This window comes from Myxocyprinus asiaticus, chromosome 31 (genome assembly GCF_019703515.2).
Source record: "Myxocyprinus asiaticus isolate MX2 ecotype Aquarium Trade chromosome 31, UBuf_Myxa_2, whole genome shotgun sequence".
In the NCBI taxonomy this organism is placed as follows: domain Eukaryota; kingdom Metazoa; phylum Chordata; class Actinopteri; order Cypriniformes; family Catostomidae; genus Myxocyprinus; species Myxocyprinus asiaticus.
The window spans coordinates 14,027,005-14,051,334 of record NC_059374.1 but is presented as its reverse complement, the minus strand read 5'-3'; the positions used below and the strand labels follow the sequence as shown (position 1 = coordinate 14,051,334).

Below are 24,330 nucleotides of genomic sequence, written 5' to 3'. Positions count from 1 at the left end.
ACTTACAAGTGTTTCAAAACTTTTGACCGGTAGTGTACATGTTCAGTTTTTGTGGGTTCCGGCGCATGTGGGGTTGAAAGGAAATGAAGAGGCGGATACATTGGCTAAGAAGGCATTAGAAGGCGAATGTGACTTCTGTACTTTCATCTTTCAATGCTTCATCACTTGCCTTACAACACAGTAGATGCCAAACAAAATGTGTACTAGGTGAAGTCTCGATAGCATGAGATAAGAGCTAAGCTGTGACTTTGATCAGTTACATGATTTTAGAAAAAATGCTCATGACACATCAGAGAGCAAGAACAAGAAAACAATATTGTCAGTTTCGAGCCTGTTAAATTATTCTGTTGATGATGTTAGTTTCTTTTGGCCCACTGTGCCTAAAGTTCTGTACAATTTTGTGCTTAAATTGTATTGCCTATTAAAATAGTCATACTCTGAACATTTTGTCCTGTGTGTGTAATTGTTTCGTTGCTGAATTGCAGTTTAAAAAGACTGAATATATTTCTCAAGTTGAGCGCATTACTCTGTAACACAGATTTAATATGGATTGTAATGTGTGCACCTTTTGTGAAGCAGACAAAGACATGTTGGATCAATTGGATTTTATTAAAGAGATAATTCACCCAAAAGGCAGCATAAAAGTAATCAACATGACTCCAGTGGTAAATATATAGCTTCAGAAGAAATATGATTGGTGTGGGTGAGGAACAGATCAATATTTAGGTCCTTTTTACTATAAATTCTCCTCCCTGCACAGTAGGTGGCGATATGCACGAAGAATGCAAATCACCAAAAACAAAAGATGAAGAATGGGAATTAAAAATGAAAGTCGAGATTTATAGTACAAAAGTACATAAATATTAATATGTTTCTCACCCACACCTATCATATTCATTTTGAAGACATGGATTAAACCACTGGAGTCGAATGGATTACTTTTATGCTGCCTTTATGTGATTTTTGGAACTTCAAAGTTCTGGCCATCATTCATTTGCATTGTACTGACCTACAGAACTGAGATATTCTTCTAAAAATCTTCATTTGTGTTCAGCATAAGAAAGAAAGACATTCACATCTGGGATGGCATGAGGGTGAGTTAATGATGAGAGAATGTTTTAATTTTGGGTGAATTACCCCTTTAATGCAAATTTTCTATTAATAATACTGGAAGGACCTTCAAGGTTGACTAATGTTGAAATGTACAGTAGGAGTGCCTGGCTTGGTTTGGTATAAAATATAGTAGCCTATAAAATATGATTTTCCAGAAAGCTGAATTTGTGATATATAATAGTGAGGTTTTGAAAAAAAAAAAAAAAAAATATTAGAGACATAAATCTAGATAAAATAATAATAATAATAATAATAATAATAATAATAATAATAATAATAATAATACAAAATATTTGATAAACGTGTAACAAAAGATGCCCTTTAATAATGACATTTGTTGAAAATGTATTTGTAAATTAACCAACTGCCTTCCTTTAACTGTATTTTATGTTTTTGCTTTAATTTATACTGCTGTTTAGCTCCTTTGTTTCTATGTCTTGAATAATTTTTATTGTTAAGCCTGTTTTATTGTTAAAAAGAAAGAAAGAAAGAAAGAAAGAAAGTAAGAAAGAAGAGAAATGTTATGTGCTGCTCTTGCTTGAAGTGGGCGTGCCTGTCAACTGCATGACGCAGCACGTGCTGTACGTGGAGTGTGACGCGCACTGTCGCACTGTACAGTCACGTGAGTGGCGTTTGACGTTATGGAGCTCCTTTAATATCAAACTGTTATTATCTAATTATATTTTTATACAACAAAAGCGATGGACAGCGAGGGATTTTTAACAATTTCTGATCTCCGATGATATGTCAGGTCAGTATTGTATTACTCCACAGACACGCAAACCCCATGTGTAAACATGATTGTGATTAGATTTTGTGCAAAGCCAGTTTCCCTAGAACACACTGCATGTTTCCTTCTTTACTATTATTATAGAGTCATGCTCAGTGTTGGCCAATCAGGTCAATAACATCAGTTTTGTTTTCAACGGAAGAAAGAAAGTCAGACGGGCTGGTAACAACATGTGAGTGAGTAAATGATGACTGTATGTATAGATGCATTAGTGTGTCTGTATTTCCACCATGTTACACAGTTGTCTGTATGTTTCTGTGTATTGTTTTGTAGCTAAACCCCTGCGTTATGTCTGTGGATGGCCCCCGGACCTCTGTCTTCACCTTTCAGTCTGCTGTACACAGCCATCATGTTCTTTGCTCACTGGAAGAGCTGAGGCAGAATCAGATCTTGTGTGACGTGACGGTGGAAGTGGAGAGCAGAAGCTTTCGAGCACACGCTTCTGTGCTGGCTTCCTGCTGTGACTATTTTTACACCAGACTCACAAACCAAAGCAGACCAAACCACACTGTCAGCTTACCAGATGAGGTAATGTTTGATATGGTACATGGGTTGAACCTGTAAGTTTTGATAAACACATCATTAAAGGGGTCATGACACTCTTTTTCTTCCCTGAGGTCCACTGATAATGTTATCAAAGTTTTTGTTGCACCAAAACAGTCCTTATTTAGTAATATATGATTATTTTCCACCCTGTCTCTGGCCCTTTGTATGAAACGCTTGGTTTAAACACCCACTGTTATGATTGACTAAAATCGTGCAGCCCCTTGAATACAGCCATATTTGAAACTCAATCGGCAGACAATGAACAAGCTCCACAACATTATAAAACTAAATTTCAGGCTTTACACATAACGAACATTCAGCACATTGCAAGCACAGCGGCACCATAAACTATCATTCAAATTGAAATATTCATGAATGAAACTGTTTACTTACGGTTTTACGATCTGGTCCAATAGTGTTTTTAACTGCCCCATCCTTCAATAACAGTTCCTTTGCAAAGCTTGAATCGTATAATGACAGGTTCATAACCAGTCCACGCTGATATGAGCCGGAAAAAACGCACATCAACCTGCACTGAGACGCACATCATTGGAAATGCATCAAAACGGTCAAAGACGTCCATCTAGTACATGTTTATATACACTAACAATAGCGCAGATGGGTGCAAGAACATGTCCAGGACGAGTTTATGCTCAAAACAACAAGATGCAGAGCAGCTGAATGAAACAGAAGGGGGGTCTCTTTTTCAGAGTTGTAATTTGACACCGCATCTTTTAAAAGCGGCGCAAGATACGTGACAATGGTCAAAGATGTCTGTCTAGTGCGTTTATATACAAAAATAATTCAAAATATCCAAATCCAGATGGGTCCCCTTTGGTGGTCAGGAATAGTTAGGCCACGTTAGGCCTGTTTGTCTTGCTCTCTCTCTGTTTATGAACTGAGCACCAGTGGGCAGGGCCAAAGGTGTGGTGATTTAAAGTAAGCGTTGATGTTGTTGCTGTAGAGGCGGTCATGAATTAATGAGCCCCTAGTGACGTAGGGAAGTCGCGGCAGTAGATAACGAGGCATTTTTGCACCTTAGTTTTAATAAATTGCATTGAGGATTATGTTTTTAGCTCTGAAATTTACAGAATTTTTTTTTTTTTTTTTATAGTAGAGTGACCTCTTATATGTCAAAATATCAAGGAAAAAAATTTTTCATGACCCCTTTAATCGGTCATCTATCTTATGATTTGTTGTTATTTTCAATAATTACATTCACAAAAAAGACAAAAGCTCTTCCAAAAATGTCACCCTCATGTTTTCCTAACATATATGTCTTGCTTTCTTCAGTTGAACACAAAAGGAGATGTTAGACAAAATGTTCACACTGCTCTTTTCCATACAATGAAAAAGAGCTCCCAAAAGGACAAAATAGCAACGTTAAAGTAGTCCATATGACTCATCTGCTATATTCCAGGTCTTTTGAAGCCATGCGATAGCTTAGTATGTCTGAAATCGAAAGGCCAAAGTATACTTTGGTTTTGCGCAGTATACATACATTGCGCAATATATATGAATTTCGTCATCAACACAGAATGTATGGACTGACCGCACACAGCCTAGTTTTTCTAAACACGCAGACAGTCTGCGTGTTTGTGCGTCATCGGCGCATGTGCCTGCCATTGCTAAAAGAGTATCACAAAGCATTTGTAGTGTGCATGAGTTGAAAATTTCCATATAGGTTTGTGGTCAAAATAGTATACTTTGCAAGGCTGAGCGCTTGACTGTGCATGAAAAAATGAAGTTTACTCTAGCCTTAAGTCATTATTCACAGAACATTTTTCTCTCCGCTGTAGCTCTCAAATTTTATTTGCACTTCTTCATTTTCAAACTTGGTGCAACATGATCGGTTTCGACACACTTGACAACTAATTGCGTTCAGCATCATTACGTCAAACCTGCCATCTTCACACGCCATGTGACCGTGAAAAAGATTCGAAAGCTGTGGCGCCCAGGAAGGTGATACCTTTATGGTGCTTTTATGGAAGCTTCTATCTATGAAGGTAAAATAGTGCCTAAATGATTTGCATGCGCAGGGTGAGATTTTTGAAAGCGTAAATTAAATTGCAAACGTAAAAGAACAAGAAGAAACATTTGAACACCAGATTGAGAATCATATTATATCAATAAATGGAGTCTGCTCAACTTTACTCTCACAATAAAAGAAAATGTATGTATTAATATTCAAGTTTAATATTTAAGAGAGGAGAGATACCCAGAGGAACAATGCTCAGCCATAGGAAGAAGCAGCTGTCTGTCACGTTATTAAACCAATCAGGTCAAAGTAAACTGGTCATGGAAAACCTCATTTGATTACTAGAAGCAGGTAGACCCGCCTTCCCCCCTCACGTTTGCAAAACTCTTTTCAGTGAGAAATTTGTGCCAAAAGTGTTGGCGCAACAAAAGGGAAAACGGAACATTTCAGGAAAACATTTAGGCCTATGCCACAAACACAAGTCATTTACATGTTTGCAGTAGTTTATTTTACACATACAAATCTGTTTTGCTGTTCGTTATACCCTTTCTTTGCTTGCATATCGCTGATTGCAGGTTTGCAATGTATTTGGCCGTGTTTAGGCGCAAAAACAGTGCCAAAAGTGTAAGTGTGAAAAAAAGGAATTCAGAAGAATACAGACCACATATACTTTGTGTTAATATGAAATTACAGAGTCGCAACACACAAATTACACTTATGCAAAACATTAAAGTATTGCTAATAATTTTTTTCCTATGCTTGCAACTTGATTTACACCTTTATAAAATGTTATGTGCGCATACAAATCAAATTTCGCTTTCCGTGGAATAGTCATAGGGGTTCGGAACGACAAATTTTGTCAAGTTCAAATTTTGTTTACATTGCAGTGTTTTCAATTAGGCCTCCTATATATTGAGATTATATAGAGTTGAATACCTTACAGCTATAACCCAATAATGCAAATTATATATTTTTTTACAATAATCATAAATAGATCATTAATCTCTCAAGGTCACCGTGGAAGGATTTGAGCCCCTGCTGCAGTTTGCCTACACTGCAAAGCTTCACTTCACTAAAGAAAATATCCTGGAGATCCACAGATGTGCTGAATTCCTGGGATTTCACAATCTTGATAAAGCCTGCTTTGAGTTCCTTGTCCCCAAGCTGGCTGATAGTAGTAAAACCCCACAAAAAGTCAAAAGCAAAGGCAATAGTCAAGGTTCCTGTGAGAAATCCCAACCTGCCTGTGGAAACCACAGTCCTATCAATGACCACAACCCTGAAAATGGAAAAGATGATGCAACTCATTTGGCAGAATCTGTTGCACAAACCTCATGTGCAACACCATCTACAGAATGTCCAAAAGACTGTCCTTCTATCTCAAATGACAAAAGAATACAGTTAGATATACCCACTCAGTGCGCAAAAAACACTTCATACCATGTTGGTGTTGGTCAAGAACAGTTTTGCCTCGAGAACTGTGGCCCACATTTGCCTTCATCTTCTGTGGCAGCCAATGAAGTTTGTCCATTCCTGTCCCTTTCAAGCACCAGTGGCAATGAAAAACTGCATTCTGCTAGAGTTGGCTGTGGCAGAGACATTTTAACAATGGATGAAGAATTTCAGAAAGAGCTTACAGCGGATGTCCATTGTGTTTCTACTGAAACATCTTCTGACAAAGACCTGAACATGAATATCACTCAGGGACACTTTGACCAATATGAAAGTTCTCTAATTCTGCCGAATGACTGTCACCATCCATGTTCTCTGAGTTCAACAGAATCCAGCATGGTTTTGGACAGCATTGATAGCGCTGGAAACCTAAACAACATTGGAGCCAACAACAACCAAGTCTTTGATCCCAGCGAACAAACATTCCCCGATCTGGCCCCTAAAGATGTCTCCACTGAACGGAGCACAGTGGAAAGGGAAGTGGCTGAGCATCTCACAAAGGGCTTTTGGCCCGATTTGTCTTCCACATTAACCGAGCCGCTACCTCTGGACTCTGTTGACCAGACATCTGCAGGAAATAGCTCAGACTTCCACTGGTTGAAGCATCTGGATCTGGGTGCTGCATCTGATGATTGTCCCTTTCTGAGGGACCTGAGCTCCAATGAGCGACAGATTTCTAGAGGGGACAACCTATCCAAAGAGGACATGAGCGACAGTCCCTGCATGTCCCCCATTAACTCAATGGAGAACTCGGAGTGTGAATCAGATGGAGACAGTGAGCAATGTGGTAGCAATGAACAGGTGCAGGAGGTATGTTAACACTCATCAAGTGTTGATTGGAATTAAGCTTTTGAAGTTACAGGTCAAGTGTGTAATTGTGATCCTAGTGGCACCAAACAGAATTGCAAAAATGATTATTGTTTCCGGACAGAAAAATAATAACAATGCCTGGCCTCTGTTGTCTGTTATATGTTTGGATATATTTTAGGGATTTTATAAACTCTTCATAAAAGAGTTCTTAGCCATCAACCAAACCAACCAGCTCTGAGGTGAATCATTACAAACATTACAAACTTTGATCTGAAGCAAAAAAGTATTTGAAAATCAGACAAAAAGACCAAGGTACAAACTGTGCTCTTAACATCTGTAATGAGGGCATGAACTACAATCCCATGAAGCACTGCGAATGAGGCTAACGATGGAAAGATATAAAACTATTGATTTAAAATTGTTCATTATAAGTTTAAAACAAGTATATTGCAAAATAAAAGATGTATGCAAACATATAAGTATTTTGAGAGTGTAGGGAGACCGACTTGATTACGTGATTTACAGTGCATCATGGAAGTTGGCGGTCGCTGCAGAGCTCTTTTGGCGCTGTTTGTTTGTTGCTATTCTCTGAATGGTGGATCTTTCTCAGCAGGATTATGGGTACTGTTCACCACAAATACTGCTATTAAACATGAAGTTAAACATGAACTTTAAATGAAGTTAAAATAAAGCAGACTGATGGCATCAACAGTATCATATACTGTACCATCGATTAACAACCTCAGAGCTGTCGATAGATCTGTTAAAGTGTTATAAGTTATCATTAAATATCAATTTCCCAATGGGAAAAGTTAATGGGATTTTGTTGCGCTCTAATACTGTTGTTCATGCTTAGGCCATGTTTACATGAATACATTTGATTTTGCTACATTTATGCCTCTCATTCACATTGGAATGGCTTTTTCATTTTCACACTGGAAAATGAAAAGAAGTTTTTAACCGAAGGCAGATTCGTGTGGACATTGTCTTAGCTAACCCTAAATTTTAAACTTTGACATGTAACTCATCCAATACCATCTGTGATGCGGACATGAACGATACCTCAAATTAATCAGCTTGTTGAGGAGAGGCGTGCTATTCGTTTTCTAAGCAATCAGACTTAGCCTACAATATTGACCTGGTGGATAATAAAACAAACTTTAAAAACATCCATTAACTCACATTGAAGGAAGGACCCAATGCATATCTATAGAGACCAGAATATTGTAGAGATTTGTGGGTGGGATCAACTGACCACCCAGAACACCCTGAAAAACACCTAGCAACCACAGCGAATACCCTAGCACCCGCATGGCAACAAGCTGGCAACCATTCAGTACACCATAGCAACCATATAGCAATGCCCTGGCAACTTCCCACAACACCTTAGCATCATGGTGGCAAGTTGAGCACTTTAAATAACACCCACATGTTTTTTAGAAAATGCAAAAATCTAGTTACTTTAGTTTTTGGTGCTACAGTAGTCACAGCACACTGCACCTTTAAGCTTATTTCTTTATTTATACTGGATTTAGATTCCCCAACATGTTTTAGATTAAAGTTTCAGTAAAAAATGTCTGTCGCTTAGCAAACACTAGACTGAGATAGCTGGTTGCTTCCATTATGCAGTGTTGACATCTTGGTTTTCTTCCCAGGTGGATTTACCGTTCCCTGTGGAACAAATTTCTAGCATAAGCAGGAGAGCATTCCTGCAGATGTTGAAAGAGCAGCGACTGACCCCAGAACAGCTGGAATTTGTTCAGGATGTGAGACGACGCTGTAAGAACCGTGTGGCTGCACAGCGCTGCCGCAAAAGGAAGTTAGACTGTATCTATAGGCTGGAGGGAGATATCAAAAGACTGGTAAATTGGTTTGTTATATAATGGGTTATGGTAAATTTTTTGTGAATGCATTCAACAAGAGGTTGCACCGGGAACCGAGAGCTGGTTCTTATTCAGACCAGGTTCTGAATAATTTTCTTGAATGATTTTCTTGACATTCAGTTCCATTAGCAGTTCTGGAACGGATATTCTTCCACCAGTTAGGACAGAATACCATACTCAAATACTCAAATACAATTTAGCACGACCAGAGTAGTCTAATTTACAAAAGAATGATGAATGAGCTGGTTATTTTTAATCAATCATTCTAAAAGACTCACGAATCAGTCTCAAACTCAAAAATAATGGTCTTGAAATAGTCTAACGAATCACTCACTCACTGAAACAGTTGGGAGTCGCTTGAACTGCAAGTTATTACTTGCATCACATCCAACTTTGTTATATGTTTTTAAGGCTTGTGAGTTTTAAATCACTTTGTACACTGATTGTTCATATGACAACTAATGGTTGACCGATATAAACGATATTTTGTATTTTTAAATTATTTGTATTGGCCTATACATTTTCCCGTTTGGCCGATTGGTTTCTTAAACCGCGACGGCCCCAAGAATTGCCTGCTTGCATGCGAATGAGCAGTCTGAGACATGAAAACTACCAATCACAGTTCGTTTTGTTGTTGCGTGCCATCATGCTACCACAATAATAGACAGTTGTGCAACGCAGTCTCATTTACAAGGTCCCGCATGTCAGAGCTCATGATGTTAAATTGCCAGTGCGTTTTATTCTCTCTCTCTTCAACAGTTCCATGTAACTGTTAACAGTCTTGTCTAATGTAAAAAGGCAAATATCAATAAAACTTCAGTCATATGTTGTCTGCAAATATGTGGATATGTCGTTTAAACTGAATTTATTCACAGACCTCATGAAACTTGCGCAAATCCGTTTTCTTTCTGCACTGTAGGAAATAAAAAGTTGAGAAAACTCAAAATATCATGGCAACAGGATGCAAGAGATTTTTGACTTTTCTCAACTTTTGACTGAAGTACCTCAGCATGTTTAGCTTTGCAGTGCTAAAAAGGAGATGCATTGCGATTTATAATCATCCATAGTACTTTAGCCAACTTGGCTTTGTTCATTAAATGCTAAATGTCAATAAATTCTTCACAGCATCTACACTATAATTTTTTTTTTTTAACTTGTTAAATGAACACAATGCCTTATTAAATAAACTTGACTTTCTTAGTTCAACTTAATCCTAACTAAATTCAAATTGAATACTCAAATTAATCTAATTTTCTTATTAATTAATTTCATTGGATACCATAGCAGTAGCTGAGCTATATCATTATCTGAGATGACTTAAACTGTGATTTGAGGATAAATGGCCAGCAGTGACTGATAAGAGACCAACATCTACTGTATATGGTTATAAAGTAGACACACACATGGGTCTCAATCATCAAACACACCATTGAGTAAAATGAAGAGCTTTGAATTATTGCTACATGACAAGTAACTGAAAGTGACAACAAACACAACCAAGACAACAAATAAAAGCAGCAAACAATGAAAAATAAGATGGTAACACTGCAATTTGCATAATCTATTCATGCCGCAGTGCATGCTGGGAATCCGAATACGTGAAAATAGTGTGCATAGTTCTCTCGACTTATATTTTTGAATTCAGCTGAATAGTTTTTCTAAGTTAGATGACTTATCACAAGTTCAGCCAACAAAAACTTGGATAATTGAGCTATCACAAAAAGATCAATCCAGTACAGTTATTCTTACTCTACATTTAAGTTATGATAACAATAAGGCTAAATAAATGTTTACAGTGTGATGAGCGCTCATATATATTCTTCTTAAGTGCATTTTTGTAACACTTTACAAAAAGGTTTCATTTGTTAACAACATTAGTTAACATGAACAATACTTTTACAGCATTTATTAATCTTAATGTAAATTTCAATATATACCTATACATTGTTCAAAACAAAAGTTGTGTTTGTTAACATTAGTTAATGAACTATGAACTAACATGAACAAACAATAAACAATTGTATTTTTATTAACTAACATTAACAAAGATTAATAAATGCTGTAAACAATATATTGTTCATTGTTTGTTCATGATACCTAACGCATTAACTACTGTTAACGAATGGAACATTATTGTAAAGTGTTACCCACATTTTATAATAGCCTGGATCGAAACTGTGTCCCTCTGACTCACAAATGTTGCTCGACAGTCATTCACACGACATGACACTCCAAGCAAGCTATCTTTTTTTGCCGAAGTTTGAGTAAATATAATGTTAAATAAATGTTCAATTTATGTATTCAGTATGTAATTTACTATTATACTAAATTGTGTGATATATCGGCCACCCAGCATTAAAAAAACTCATATCGTTCGACCTCTAATGACAACTTGTAGTTAAAGATCTTGTCTGGTAAATTACAGATACAATCCTTAAATGAATCTTCTTATGTTTCCATGTTTATTAGAGGAGCGAAAAGGAAAAGTTACTGCAAGATCGTAACCAGCTCAAGCTCAGCATGGAGGAGATGCATCAGAACCTCTCAGGCCTGTGTCAGAGCCTCCCCAAGGACACCTCTCCACAGTCTGAGCAGCTGCAAGTGCTGGCCAGGTACGTCTCCTCCGACTGTCCCACTTCTGTCCTACTCTCCCCCATTGCCTCCCCAAACCTGGCTGGCCCAGACCGGGAAACCCATGCAGACACTGGCCTGGAGGTCTTTATTGCAGAGGAAGTTCTGGACACTTGTCCTCAAGAAGATAATGAAGCACTCAGGTCTTCCACTGCCTTGCAAGACAACATGCAAAGCACTGTTACAGATCCGGATCCATGTTTCAGTATGAAGTAAAGCACTTTGTGACAGGTCTGATATTTAATTTTTACTCAGGAGTTTACCTTTCAACTACAATCAGTTACAATTTTAACCATGTAATTTTTATAAGACATATATGGGTATGATTATGACTGTTTTGCACTTTTACCAGGAGTTTCTTATGAAAATGCTTGGCCTTTCATCCCTTGTTTACTGTTATGCTGTGGATTCATAATGGCTACGTTCATGCAGTCAGTGTTTACTAACAGGTGTGAATCTCAAATTGTTCTGGAACAGCTTACATGCGCTTATCGAATACTCTCTGTACAAACCAAATAACCAAAATCAAGCCCATTATTTATTCTCACTATAAGCTGTGAATAACACCTGTTACCATAGTGACAGTTAGTAAAGTATCTATCAAAGATGGTGACTTCAATAAATTCAGAAAGTCTTTTAACAATTGACACAATGTTATTTAATGAACCATTCCAACCAATGGACAAGTTGATGCGTCAAATCTAAATTGACTGACAATGGCTTTGAATTAAGCCTGGGTGATATGACTACAAAATTATATCTTGATATTTTTCAGCCTACTAACAATATTCAACATATACTGTATCTTGATAATGATGCATTTGCTTTGAAATGGCTTGAAATTTATTTACATACCTTCCAAACAGCTATTGTAGCCAAGTAGATTCAAAATGTAGAATGCATAAAGTAAAACTCTAGTTAAAAATAATGAAGGCATGTTTTCCACAGTTTTAAACTAAAAGGACACAAGGAAGAATGATATTTAATCGTTTTCATTTCTATGCATCCGTATACAACAATACATAGCTATAAAAAGCATTATTTACCTACATATATTTTACAATGTTTCTTTCTGATACCAGTTTGCATTTTTAGATTTGTGTAATAAAGTGTAGCAGTTACAAATGTTTGGAGTTGCATGAATATGTGAACTTTTAGCACTGCAGCACTTTGCTTTAACCGAGAACGCAGAAAACAGCGTATCATGAGCTCCGCGCGTGCGCACAGAACAGCGCCTCTCCCGTTCACTCTGAAGCGCACACAGACTATGCATTAATTTGATCAAATCTCAGCCTTTTGTGGTTTAATAATCACATATGACCATTTTGATAAGTTTAATTGGTTATTTTGATTAATTGTGCAGCCCTGAAGGACTGTGAAATCAATCTAATGACATGCTTTTTAGGAAATGTAGTGGCCAAATAAAAAGCACATTTAAATCATTGCAATATCCACGATATTGCTAATTTCATCAAAATAATTTCGATTGTATTGTGAATATTCAATATATTAGCCAGTCGTACTGCTTTTATAATTCTTAACTGAGTGCAGAATTTGGGTCATGCCCAGACCCCAAAACATTTGGAAGACAGCAACTGGAACTAAATCCTTTGAATGACACACAGCTTATATATCAGTTATCAAAACCCAATATGAAAAAAATTCAACCCACTAGCCAAATTCAGAATTTGGTTGTGAGCCCTGAAATTTTTAAGGGAGGTACTCTGTTATCATTTCCATTCATAACCAAACTATGTGTGAACATACAGTAACTTTATTTAGCACTCTAAAACAGGACTAATAACCGTATTCTGCTGGTGTGTGAACATTGTCAATATGAAATCCACAGAATTTTGCATTATTCTAGTATTATTCATTTCGCTTACACTGCCGCAGTGGACAATCATTGTAATTCCCTTGATTATGATTTTATTATGTCATATATAGCATATAAACAAGTACATTCCAGTGTGTAGCCCAGTGGTTCCCAACCCTGTTCCTGCAGGCCCCACAACACTACACGTTTTGGATCTCCCTAATCAAACACACCTGATTCAACTCATCCGCTCGTTAGAAGAGACTCCCAAGACCTGAATTGGGTCTGTCAGAAAAGAGAGATATACAAAATGTGCAGTGTTGGGGGGCCTCCAGGATTGGGAACCACTGGTGAAGCCTAATCCGTCTTTGGCATTACTGGCATGAAAATTGTATATTGAATATGCATCTCTTTTTAAAGTATTCATACTGTATATGCATATGACTTTTGTCATTCCTACACTTTTAAATGCATGCACATTTACATGCATACTATATAGGGTTTGTCTAAATATACATGGAAGACGTAATCATATTCTCAATAGTAAGAATAATGAACTGTCAGTGTCTCACATTAAAGGGTTAGTTCACCCAAAAAACGAAAATTCTCTCATGATTTACTTATTGTGTGCATTGTTTCAAAGAAAAATAAAATTGTACTCATAAACTTTCATCCACATGCTCCACCTCTTAAACAACTTTCCATCACCTAGGCTTTTGGGTAATGTTAACCAGTAGCCAAATAGCTGTTAAGGCACTGTTACATCAAATTTGCATTCAGGTCTCCATTCTGGATCCAATCAGTTTCCAATGGATAATATAAAGTCTCAGCCTACATTTTTTTTTCTCTGAGAATATTCTGTTTTACTTAGAAATAAGTCACATAATGGAAGTAAAATTGGTTGTGAATGGTGATTCAAGTTGACTTTGAATGCAAAATCACTTTAATACATTTCTTAGTCCAAAGATCTAACCTTGTTGTTGTTACTGTTTTCTGTGTCATTGTTACTTTATTGAAATGTACTATTTTTACTTTTATGTGACTTTGTTATAACCCTGTAACCAAAGTATTGTAATGTAAGCCTAGAATGCACTGTATAATTCACTTAATTGATTCAGATGTAGCGAATAATTGCAAATAAAAGAAGCCAGTAATAAAATGTTTTCACTAAATGTGTAAACACATGAATAGCAATTAATTAGTCCTTGCTGTTTCATAACTTTTGTTTAGCAATTCAAAGTGCAGTACTCATTAGTTTGTTCTCTAATAATGCAAGCACAAATACTGCTCAAAATAAAACAAGCTTTTTAAATGTAATTTAGTACATCCTGATAAGTGTTTGCAAAATGGAATACATTGAATACATTTCATATCAGCAATACCAATGTGCCACAACACAGTTATACATTTTCTGGATAAAATGTGAGTGACGCTTGGCTGTGCAAAACGTATATATTAATACCCAATGTGATAAAGATACTCCGATTACATGAGCCTTCTCACAACAGACGAGGAGCATGTAAGATTTAAGGGAAAAAAGCTCATTTTAAAGGGATAGTTCACCCAAAAATAAAAATTCTCTCATCATTTACTCACCCTCATGCCATCCCAGATGTGTATGACTTACTTTCTTCTGCTGAACACAAAGATTTTTAGAAGAATATCTCCGCTCTGTTGGTCCTCACAATGCAAGGGAATGGGTACCAAACTTTGAAATTCCAAAATGCACATAAAGGCAGTATAAAAGTAATCCATAAAACTCCAGTGGTTTAATCCAGATCTTCAGAAGCGATATGATAAGTGTGGGTGAGAAACAGATTGATATTTAAGTCCTTTTTTACTATACATTTTCCACCCTGCCCAGCAGGTGGCGATATGCACGAAGAATGTGAATAGCCAAAAACAAAAGAAGAAGAAAGTGAAAGTGGAGATTAAGAGTAAAAAGGACTTAAATATTTATCTGTCAGTCCAATATGTGTTTCTTTACATACACTGACTGGCCAAAAAAAAAAAAAAAAAAAAAAAGTCGCCTTTTGGATTTAAATAAGCAGATCCATAAGAGCCTATGATTGGATCATAATTGCAGTGATTAATATGTTTCAGCTGGCAACAGTTCTTTTAACCCTAACTGATACAGTGCGTAGCTTCTCATTTCTTAACCATGTCGGAAGACGTATCCAGTGGTCATGGAAAAGATGTTACTGTGTTTCAGAAGGGGCAAATTATTGGCCTGCATCAAGCAAAGAAAACAACTTAAGGAGATTGCTGAAATCACTGGAATTGGTTTAAGAACTGTCCAATGCATCATTAAAAACTGGAAGGAAAATCGTGAACCGTCAGCTTCGTGGAAGAAATGTGGTCGGAAAAAAATCGTGATCGGAGATCACTAAAACTCATGGTGAAGTCACATCATACAAAATCTACAGTAGAACTCACAGCTATGTTTAATAGTGAAAGTAAGAGCATTTCCACACACACAATGTGATGAGAATTTAAAGGATTGGGACTAAGAAAGCCACTTGTTAGTGAGGCTAATAGGAAAAAAAACAACTTTGCTAGGAAGCATAAAGATTGGACTGTGGAGCAATGGAAAAAGGTCATGTGGTCTGATGAGTCCAGATTTACCCTATTCCAAAGCGATGGGCGGGTCAGGGTAAGAAGGGAAGCGCATGAAGCGATACAGCCATCATGAATAGTGCCCATTGTACAAGCCTCTGGAGGCAGTGTTATGATCTGGGGTTGCTTCAATTGGTCAGGTTTAGGCTCAGCAACGTTATGTGGCAATAAAATGAAGTCAGCTGACTACCTGAATGTACTGAATGACCAGGTTATCCCATCAATGGATTTTTTTCTTCCCTGGCGGCACGGGCAAATTCCAGGACGACAATGCTAAAATTCATTGGGCTCAAATTGTGAAAGAGTGGTTCAGGGAGTATGAGGAATCATTTTCACCCATGAACTGGCCACCACATAGTCCCGACCTTAACCCCATTGAAAGTCTTTGGGATGTGCTGGAGAAGATTTTACGGAGTGGTTCGACTCTCCCGTCATCAATACAAGATCTCGGCCAAAAATGTATGCAACTCTGAACATAAATAAATGTTGTGGTGTTGCATAAGGTTGTGGAAAAACAATGCCACAACAAATGCATGCCGTAATCAAAGCTAAAGGCGGTCCAACGAAATATTAGAGTATGCAACACTTTTTTTTCTTTTTTTTTTTTTCTTTTTTTTTTTTGCCCAAGCAGTTTATAAAAGATTACTCCCAGTCAGTTCCACACAGTCCTAAACTGATTAAGAAAAAACAAAACTGGTATCGAATCGGTATCGGCCGATACTGAGAGTTCAGGTATCGGAATCATATCTGGAGAGAAAAAGTGGTATCATCGCATCCCTAGTTCTTAATGATTTGCAGTTGCTCGGAGGTCTTTAGTGGTAGCTAGGACGTTGCTAGGTGGTTGCTAGAATGTTCTGGATTGTTGCTAAGATGTTGCTATGTGGTTGTTAAGGTGTTCTAAGTGGTTTTAGGGACTTGCATTTGCTTGGGTGTCCTTGGTGGTGTCTAGTGCGTTCTGGATGGTTGCTTGGACATTGATATGTGGTTGCAAGGATGTTCTCTGTTTATAGCCACTTATAACATGCAGGGGCACCACCCAAATCTTAAACCTAATCATTTACTCACCCTCATGTCATGCCAAACCAAGTTTTTTGTTAGGCAGAATGTTCAGTCTCAGTCACCATTTACTTCAATTGTATTGTTTAATAAAAAGCAATGAAAGTGAATTGTGACAAAGGCTAGCATTCTGCATAACATCTCCTTTTGTGTTCCATGGAAGAATAGAAGAGTTACATGTTTGGAACAACATGAAAATGAGTAAATTATTTAAATATTTGGGCGAACTCATCCTTTTACAGTAAACACAACATTTTCTGTTCAGACAGTATAGGGCAACGAATATCTTTTTGTTTTGAAACTACTTTTTGTTTTTGAAGGCCTCTGTTAAAGTGATGCATATAATTGAGTGAGTTATTAAGGTCATGGCAAGGTTTATGAACACAGGGATTTCACCATATTTTCCTGCACACAATTCTTAGTACTTTGTATTCAACTTATTTTAAACCTTTTTAGATAAAACCTATCTTCAGTTTGCCTTCCTGAACTGAATTTAAATAATCTTTAAAAATCCAAGGAACACTGGTTTTAATCAAAAGAAAAACCCATTTGTTGTTGGTCCACATATCTGCTCAAGGCTGCAAGGTGCCAGCTGCCATTTGCTATTTCAGTGGCCATCATTCTGAAGCAAAATGCTGCCAATTTGATACACTTGTGGTCTTCTCAAAGTCTATTGATATTTTCTAATTTTATTAAAACTAACTAGATTCAGAACAACATTAAAAATCAATCATTTATCTTTTAAGTTGTAATTACTCTGTGTGGCCTGACCGATTCTTAGTTCTAATTGTCTTTTCAAGGTGATCTCATTTATTTACCACTTCCATGCATACTAAACATCTCCAAATTACTTATTTCTTTTTGCTGTCCTCTCAAAAATCTTTAATGAGGTGTGCACTTAGAAATATTCCAGAGGCACAGCCTAAATGCCATACGATGAGAGTAAGGGATAATCCGCAGAAAGTCTTGTGCACAGTAATCAAAGAAGACTTTACCACAACCACAGCAGCAGCATATTGATAAAATGCAATGACAAATGAAATGCTAATTTCAGGTTTTTGCTGTTTCAGTCTGTGCTGTAGGATGGTTTTAAAATCAAGTCACTCTCCATTCAATCATAGTGATGTTTCACAATCTCAAGATACAACCAGCAACAATTTGGGAGCAGTCCAAAAAAGATTCAATGTTAATTGCTCAGGGAAATAATTAATCCTAATAATTAACTCTCTGGGGGCACTGTTATGCAGATGGCAGGTTCCAACAAGCTTGAGATGAATACGTAATATTCCTGCATTAAAATGAAAGATTAGCTCATTCATTTCTTTAAAGTTTGATGTTTATAATGAGTTTTAGTTGTTCCACAATCTTTTAGTCAACGCAGGAAAAAGACACTGCGTTCAGATTCGTAAGAATTACATCTTTATTGTTAACTTGTTTTACTATTTACATTGATATGCAGAACACGTGCTAAATCTGTACTGTCTCTTTAAGGCTATCGGCATCAACGAGTGAACGCATATAAAGAGAGAAGAAGTGCATGTTTCTTTCTTTGTTGTTTTTAATCAACAACTGACTGTAAAGAACAAGAAAGGGTATTTCGGGGGCCTGGGTAGCTCAGCGAGTAAAGTCGCTGACTACCACCCCTGGAGTCACAAGTTCGAATCCAGGACATGCTGAGTGACTCCAGCCAGGTCTCCTAAGCAACCAAATTGGCCCGGTTGCTAGTGAGGGTAGAGTCACATGGGGTAACCTCCTCGTGGTCGCTATAATGTGGTTCGCTCTCAGTGGGGCATGTGGTGAGTTGTGCGTGGATGCCGCGGAAAATAGTGTGAAGCCTCCACACGCACTGTCTCCACGGTTACACGCTCAACAAGCCACGTGATAAGATGCGCGGATTGATGGTCTCAGATGCGGAGGCAACTGAGATTTGTCCTCAGCAATCCGGATTGAGTCACTATGCCACCACGAGGACCTAGAGCGCATTGGGAATTGGGCATTCCGAATTGGGGAGAAAAAAGGGAGAAAAGAATAAAAAAAGAAAAAAGAAAGGGTATTTCAAGAGACATTATTCAATGACATAAGGATTGTGTGGATCTCGTCTTTGGACACACAGAACGAGTTAAACCAAACTTTTACTCTCAAAGGATTTCGGTGCTAACATCTTATTTGCTTCTACACTACTCAATCACTGCTGAGTGAAATTTGAAAATGTACCTGCCGGTGGCTAATTACAGACATTTTTAGTCACATAGCGTAAAATTTGGTCACACATGCGAGTGATTTACTTGCATTAAAGAGGATTGAAAGATCGATCTTGGGATTTAAGAATCGATATTGAGATCGTTCAAACGAAGATCGTGAAGATCATGCTAAAAATACTATTTTACCAACTCGTCTAGCTAGTGCTCACGCATGTTCTGAAATAGATTGACAGACGATGTCTGTATCTAAAAGGTGATTGGCTATTTTACCTGTAAGGCAGGACATCCACTTCTACATCCACCATATTGGGTGTTCCAATTTCTCCCATTCATTTTAATACAAGTGCTCCATCTCAGGCCAATTAGGCCTTGTTCAGACTGCCACTAGAAATCAGATTTTTTGCATATCCAGATTGTATCCAGATGAGTTTTTGATAGTCCGGACAGCAAAAAAAAACACATGAAATCGAATTTTTCTGAATCTGATTCAAACCACATCGGGAGGTGGTTTCAAATGTGATTGAAATCAGATTTTTTCAGATGTGTCTCAGTCCGGACGCTCTGGCTGCTCAAATCGGATTTCAAATGGTCTTTTGCGTCACTCTTAACGCGACATACAACGATGATGTAAAAAATCGGTGACTGCAGCACGGAACATCACGACATTTACCAGTCTCCTCCATCACTGAGTTTTCTTGTGCGATGGAGGAGTTCTGCATCGCGACTAGACAGGGCGCTTATTTTGAGAATGAGATGATGCACCTCCATTTTTTCTGCATCTGTTTTGAAAGCATCGTCACGTGGGTATGCCTACGTCGTTATCAAAGCAACCCATCCAGATAGGTTGGTTATGTCTGAACGTGCAAATCTGGTTTGATAACTTGCAATTAATAGTGCGGACAGTCTGCCTGAAAAGATCTGATTTGAGAAAAAATCCAATTTGCCTGCAGTCTGAACATAGCCTTAGTCTCTCAGGTAAACCAGTATGCAATTATCTGACAGTTTAACATATATTTAATGCTTGATAAATAATATATATATTTTATTTTGAAACAGAATTCAATTTAATATTTTTGTCTCAGTCTAGATTTAAGGATGAATACACTGCATTGCTCTTTCCCTATGTTTTGATCTGAAACCCTTTAATTTCCCTGCCAACTCCCAATATGGATTACTTATAAACCGTCACCATGTGGAAAGGTGGACAGGATTATAAGTTTAATAAAAGCCAATTAAAGTTGAAAACAGTAAACAAAACCTTTGAGGCAGGGCTGTTTCTGAGCATATGGGCGCCCTTATCGAAACCCTTCTTAGTGCTGAAAATGAAGGTGCAATGAGTTGTTCCACTTCTTGGGGGCAGCAAAGCGCCAAGTATTTTAAAATACAAGCCCACTTATGTATGCCTTATAAAAAAGAGTGTCCATCATGGAACTCAGGGTCCTGGTTAAGATATTACGTACCTAAAATACCTTTTCTGATGCAAAAATGTGAGACTTACTCTTGAATATATAGTGTTAATAAGCTGGATCCCAATTTATAACAATAATGACCTCTAATTAGATTTTAAAATTAATCATAGTCTAACAGAAACTCCCACAACTATGTTTGTAACATTGTGCTAACACATATAGCCTACTTATTAATACAAACATTTTTGGTAAATATGTTTATATGAATGTTTAGTTTGAAAGGTGTTTTTTTGCTAATAAAATGCCACTTGGTTTGATATTTTGTTGTATTATGCAAAGACATTCATACATTTTTTAGTGTGGTTTAAATGTCCAAATACTGGGGCTACTGTAACATAAATTCAAAACATAAACATGAATTAATTAAATTGCATTCCATATTCAAGTATGTTGCCCAAAAGTGTTCAGAAAGTGCACTAACAAGTGTTTGCATGAAGAATAAAACACAAATGCGAGTTTGTGCATATTTTACTCTCCAAATGTTTTTTGTCTTTTTGTACAGACGCATAGTTTTAAAAAGTTGGATAGTTAATGTAAAAGCAACCTCACACATTTTCCCATACAGCAAGAAAACAAAAAATGCAAATAAAAGTTAATAGAAAAGAGTCTCAATTATATTCAGTGTAATTAACAGTGAAATAAAGTATGAACACTGGAAACATGTCATAAAAATTTACATTGTAGGTAGGGCTGGGCGATTTATCGAATATTCGTATATAATCGCAATGATTTTGCTGCCAATATCAAATTAAGCAATCATCATGATATCTATGATTTTAATGTACTTTTAATTTCGCCATTAAGTTTCAGTAGACACATTTTGTGACCCTTCAGAGCTACACCAAAATGGCAATATGGTCATAAGTGATTATACAGCTGCCAAAGGCTGCGATTAAAGACAGATGGTCTCTGTGTGCTTCAGAATAATTGAGTGGTGCGCTTCTCTGTGCACACGTGGGGCTTATGGGCTTGTGTTTTAAGCGCTATTAGAGCAGTTCAAGTCCATTTTGAAAGAAAAGAACTGCACGTTCAAGTAGTCGCACAATTCCGAACTTCAGTAACTGCTACAAGTTGTTATAAAAATCTACAAAGGCGGCACAGTATAACAGAAAATAATATGATCAGCTTTCACCGGATGCAGCACATTGTAAACTACAAACTACACTTTCAGTGTCAAACTAAAAACTCCAGGTGAAAATGAAGTAAATAGGACATAAATCTATTACATTTACTGTATTTAAAACAATCTAATCCTCAAAATAATAATGATACATCTGCAAGCCGTAATTAATGGGGTTCAAGCTATTAAGGTCCTTTAAGTACATATGCAACCAATATTAAATATTAATTAGGCAGTCCATTAGCACCTAAAACAATTATAAAGTACCTTAATTTTTCAGAACCATCATGGTAGGTAGCACAGACATGTGGCATTTTTTTACATTTATGACTGTTATAGCGCCACCAAGAGGCAGAGGTGCGCAATTTTTTCATGTGTCCTTAGATTTACCTCCTACATAAATGTCCAAAATTTGGTGATATTATCTCATTCCATTCTTTGAGTTATAACCATTTAAGTAAATATGGCCACATCCATTTAGAATGTTTTGGCGTACCGTTGAAACGATGAATCGAAAGTTCAACGTTTTTTTTTTATAATTATTGACATTGGGACTCCAGAGAATCTCTCTTCACTGGTTTGGTTCCGATCGGGTGAACGACCTAGGACTAGTTTGAAAAAGTATTTATTTATTTTTTTTTTATTATAATTTTAAATATTTAACAAACGATTTAATTCACAGCAATGCTTCTTGAGGCAAAGCTGTTCAGAATGAGGTAATCTATCATATGGTATGAATAATGTGTGTCTGAGTGAAACACAACGGTTTATATGATGATTTATACACATGAAAAACAGGATAGCGCCTCCCGGTGGCCAATTTGTTTACATTTTGCACAGGCCTCTTTAGGCCTGCCACATTTGTTCCGATCTGCCTTTTCTAACCCTAATAGCTGTTATAAGTTGATTGGTCGATGGCGATCATGTTCTTCAAGATATGTCCTCATAGACCTTGATGGCACCTTTGACAAAGACACTGAATGCAAAATTTCAAGTTGAGCGGACCAAGGGTTCCATAGTTAGAGCCATTTTTAAAACTGTACTATTATAGCGCCACCAAGAGGCAGAGGCGTGCAATACATATGTGTACCAAATTTGGTGATAATATCTCATTCAATTCATGAGTTATAACCATTTTAGTAAAAGTGGCCACTCCCACTATTTACGTTTTGGCTTACTGTTTGACGATGAATTGAAAGTTCAAAATTCCTTTGACAACTTTTCATACTGGGACTCTGCTCAATCTTTCTGCACTGGTTTGACTCCGATCGGGTGAACAGCCTAGAACTAGTTTGTTTTTATTTTTTCAAACAATCCAATATAGTGGGAAATTAAAGGGCGGAGACAATTTTTGTGGTATTCCAAAAGGTTTGTCATGACGCAAGGAATCACAAGAAAACATTATTTTGTTCTTAGGTCTTATGGTTCAAGAGTTACGGCCCAAAAAGTTTTGTTTTTGTTGTTCACTGTAGCGCCCCCCTTTGGCTGATCGGGGTGAGTCCATGCATATGGTTAGCCAGCCAGAATACTACCATTCCCCAAAGTTTCAAGTCTCTAGGCCTTACGGTTTGGTCTGCACGATCAATTTTAAGGCAGAATAATAATAATAATAATCCATAAAAATGCAATAGGATTTCAGCCCTTCGGACTTGAACCACTAATCAGTATTTCATTAGAACAATAAAATTGAATGGGTGAAAAACTGTGGGAAAACATGCCTTTTAGATTTTTATTCAATGGCTTTAAAACATTGAATCTATTTGGCTGCAATAGCCGTTTGGATGAAAAGATGTTCCTATGATTTAAAAAAAAAAAAATCACTTTTGAGCCATTTCAGAGCAAATATATCATTATCGAGATATATATACACCGATCAGCCACAACATTAAAACCACATGCCTAATATTGTGTAGGTTCCCCTCGTGCCACCAAAACAGCACCAACCCGCATCTCAGAATAGCATTCTGAGATGATATTCTTCTCACCACAATTATACAGAGCGGTTATCTGAGTTACCGTAGAATTTCTCAATTCGAACCAGTCTGGCCATTCTCCATTGACCTCTCTCATTAACAAGGCATTTCCGTCCACAGAACTGCCGCTCACTGGATGTTTTTTGCACTATTCGGAGTAAATTCTAGAGACTGTTTGCGTGAAAATCCCAAGAGATCAGTAGTTACAGAAATACCCAAACCAGACCATCTGGCACCAACAGTCATGCCATGGTCCAGATCACTGAGATCACATTTCTTCCCCATTCTGATGGTTGATGTGAACATTAACTGAAGCTCCTGACCCGTATCTGCATGATTTTATGCACTGCACTGCTGCCACACGATTGGCTGATTAGATAATCGCATGGATGATTGTTGGTGCCAGACAGGCTGCTTTGAGTATTTCTGTAACTGCTGATCTCCTGGGATTTATACTCACAACAGTCTCTAGAATTTACTCCGAATGGTGCCAAAAACAAAAAACATCCAGTGAGCGGCAGTTCTGTGGATGGAAATGCCTTGTCGATGAGAGAGGTCAACAGAGAGTGGCCAGACTGGTTTGAACTGACAAAGTCTATGGTAAATCAGATAACCACTCTGTACAATTGTGGTGAGAAGAATATCATCTCAGAATGCTATTCTGAGTTGCAGGTTGGTGCTGTTTTGGTGGCACGAGGGGGACCTACACAATATTAGGCAGGTGGTTTTAATGTTGTGGCTGATTGGCGTATATAGAATATTGTCATTAGGCTGAAAATATTTTGATATAATTTCAGTAGCCATATTGCCCAGCCCTTTTTGAAAGTTACGCTTCACCAGAACTTTAATGTGTCATATATGTTTCGTTGCAAACAC

At 37.3% G+C, this 24,330-nt stretch overlaps 1 protein-coding gene across 3 annotated transcripts; it reads left to right on the top strand.

Annotated features, from left to right (window-relative positions):
• Nucleotides 1–1,718: 1,718 nt before the first annotated feature.
• On the top strand, nucleotides 1,719–14,317 carry LOC127421887 (transcription regulator protein BACH1-like). Of its 3 annotated transcripts, none has more exons than XM_051665089.1 (6): nucleotides 1,719–1,864; nucleotides 1,988–2,075; nucleotides 2,177–2,431; nucleotides 5,439–6,689; nucleotides 8,345–8,551; nucleotides 11,042–14,317. In XM_051665089.1, exons 3-6 carry the CDS (start codon nucleotides 2,192–2,194, stop codon nucleotides 11,417–11,419), a joined length of 2,076 nt encoding a protein of 691 aa, XP_051521049.1. In that variant the 5' UTR covers nucleotides 1,719–1,864; nucleotides 1,988–2,075; nucleotides 2,177–2,191; the 3' UTR covers nucleotides 11,420–14,317. The 3 variants fall into 3 exon arrangements, with proteins under 3 accessions (XP_051521049.1, XP_051521050.1, XP_051521048.1); XM_051665090.1 differs by having other exon boundaries at nucleotides 1,988–2,079; XM_051665088.1 differs by lacking the exon at nucleotides 1,988–2,075 and having other exon boundaries at nucleotides 1,730–1,864.
• Nucleotides 14,318–24,330: the final 10,013 nt, after the last annotated feature.

Bases quoted from the DNA above. Each gene is read 5' to 3' on its own strand.
- LOC127421887 (XM_051665088.1), top strand. The intron at 2,432-5,438 runs GTAATGTTTGAT...TAATCTCTCAAG, and splicing joins CTGTCAGCTTACCAGATGAG to GTCACCGTGGAAGGATTTGA. The intron at 8,552-11,041 runs GTAAATTGGTTT...CATGTTTATTAG, and splicing joins AGGGAGATATCAAAAGACTG to AGGAGCGAAAAGGAAAAGTT.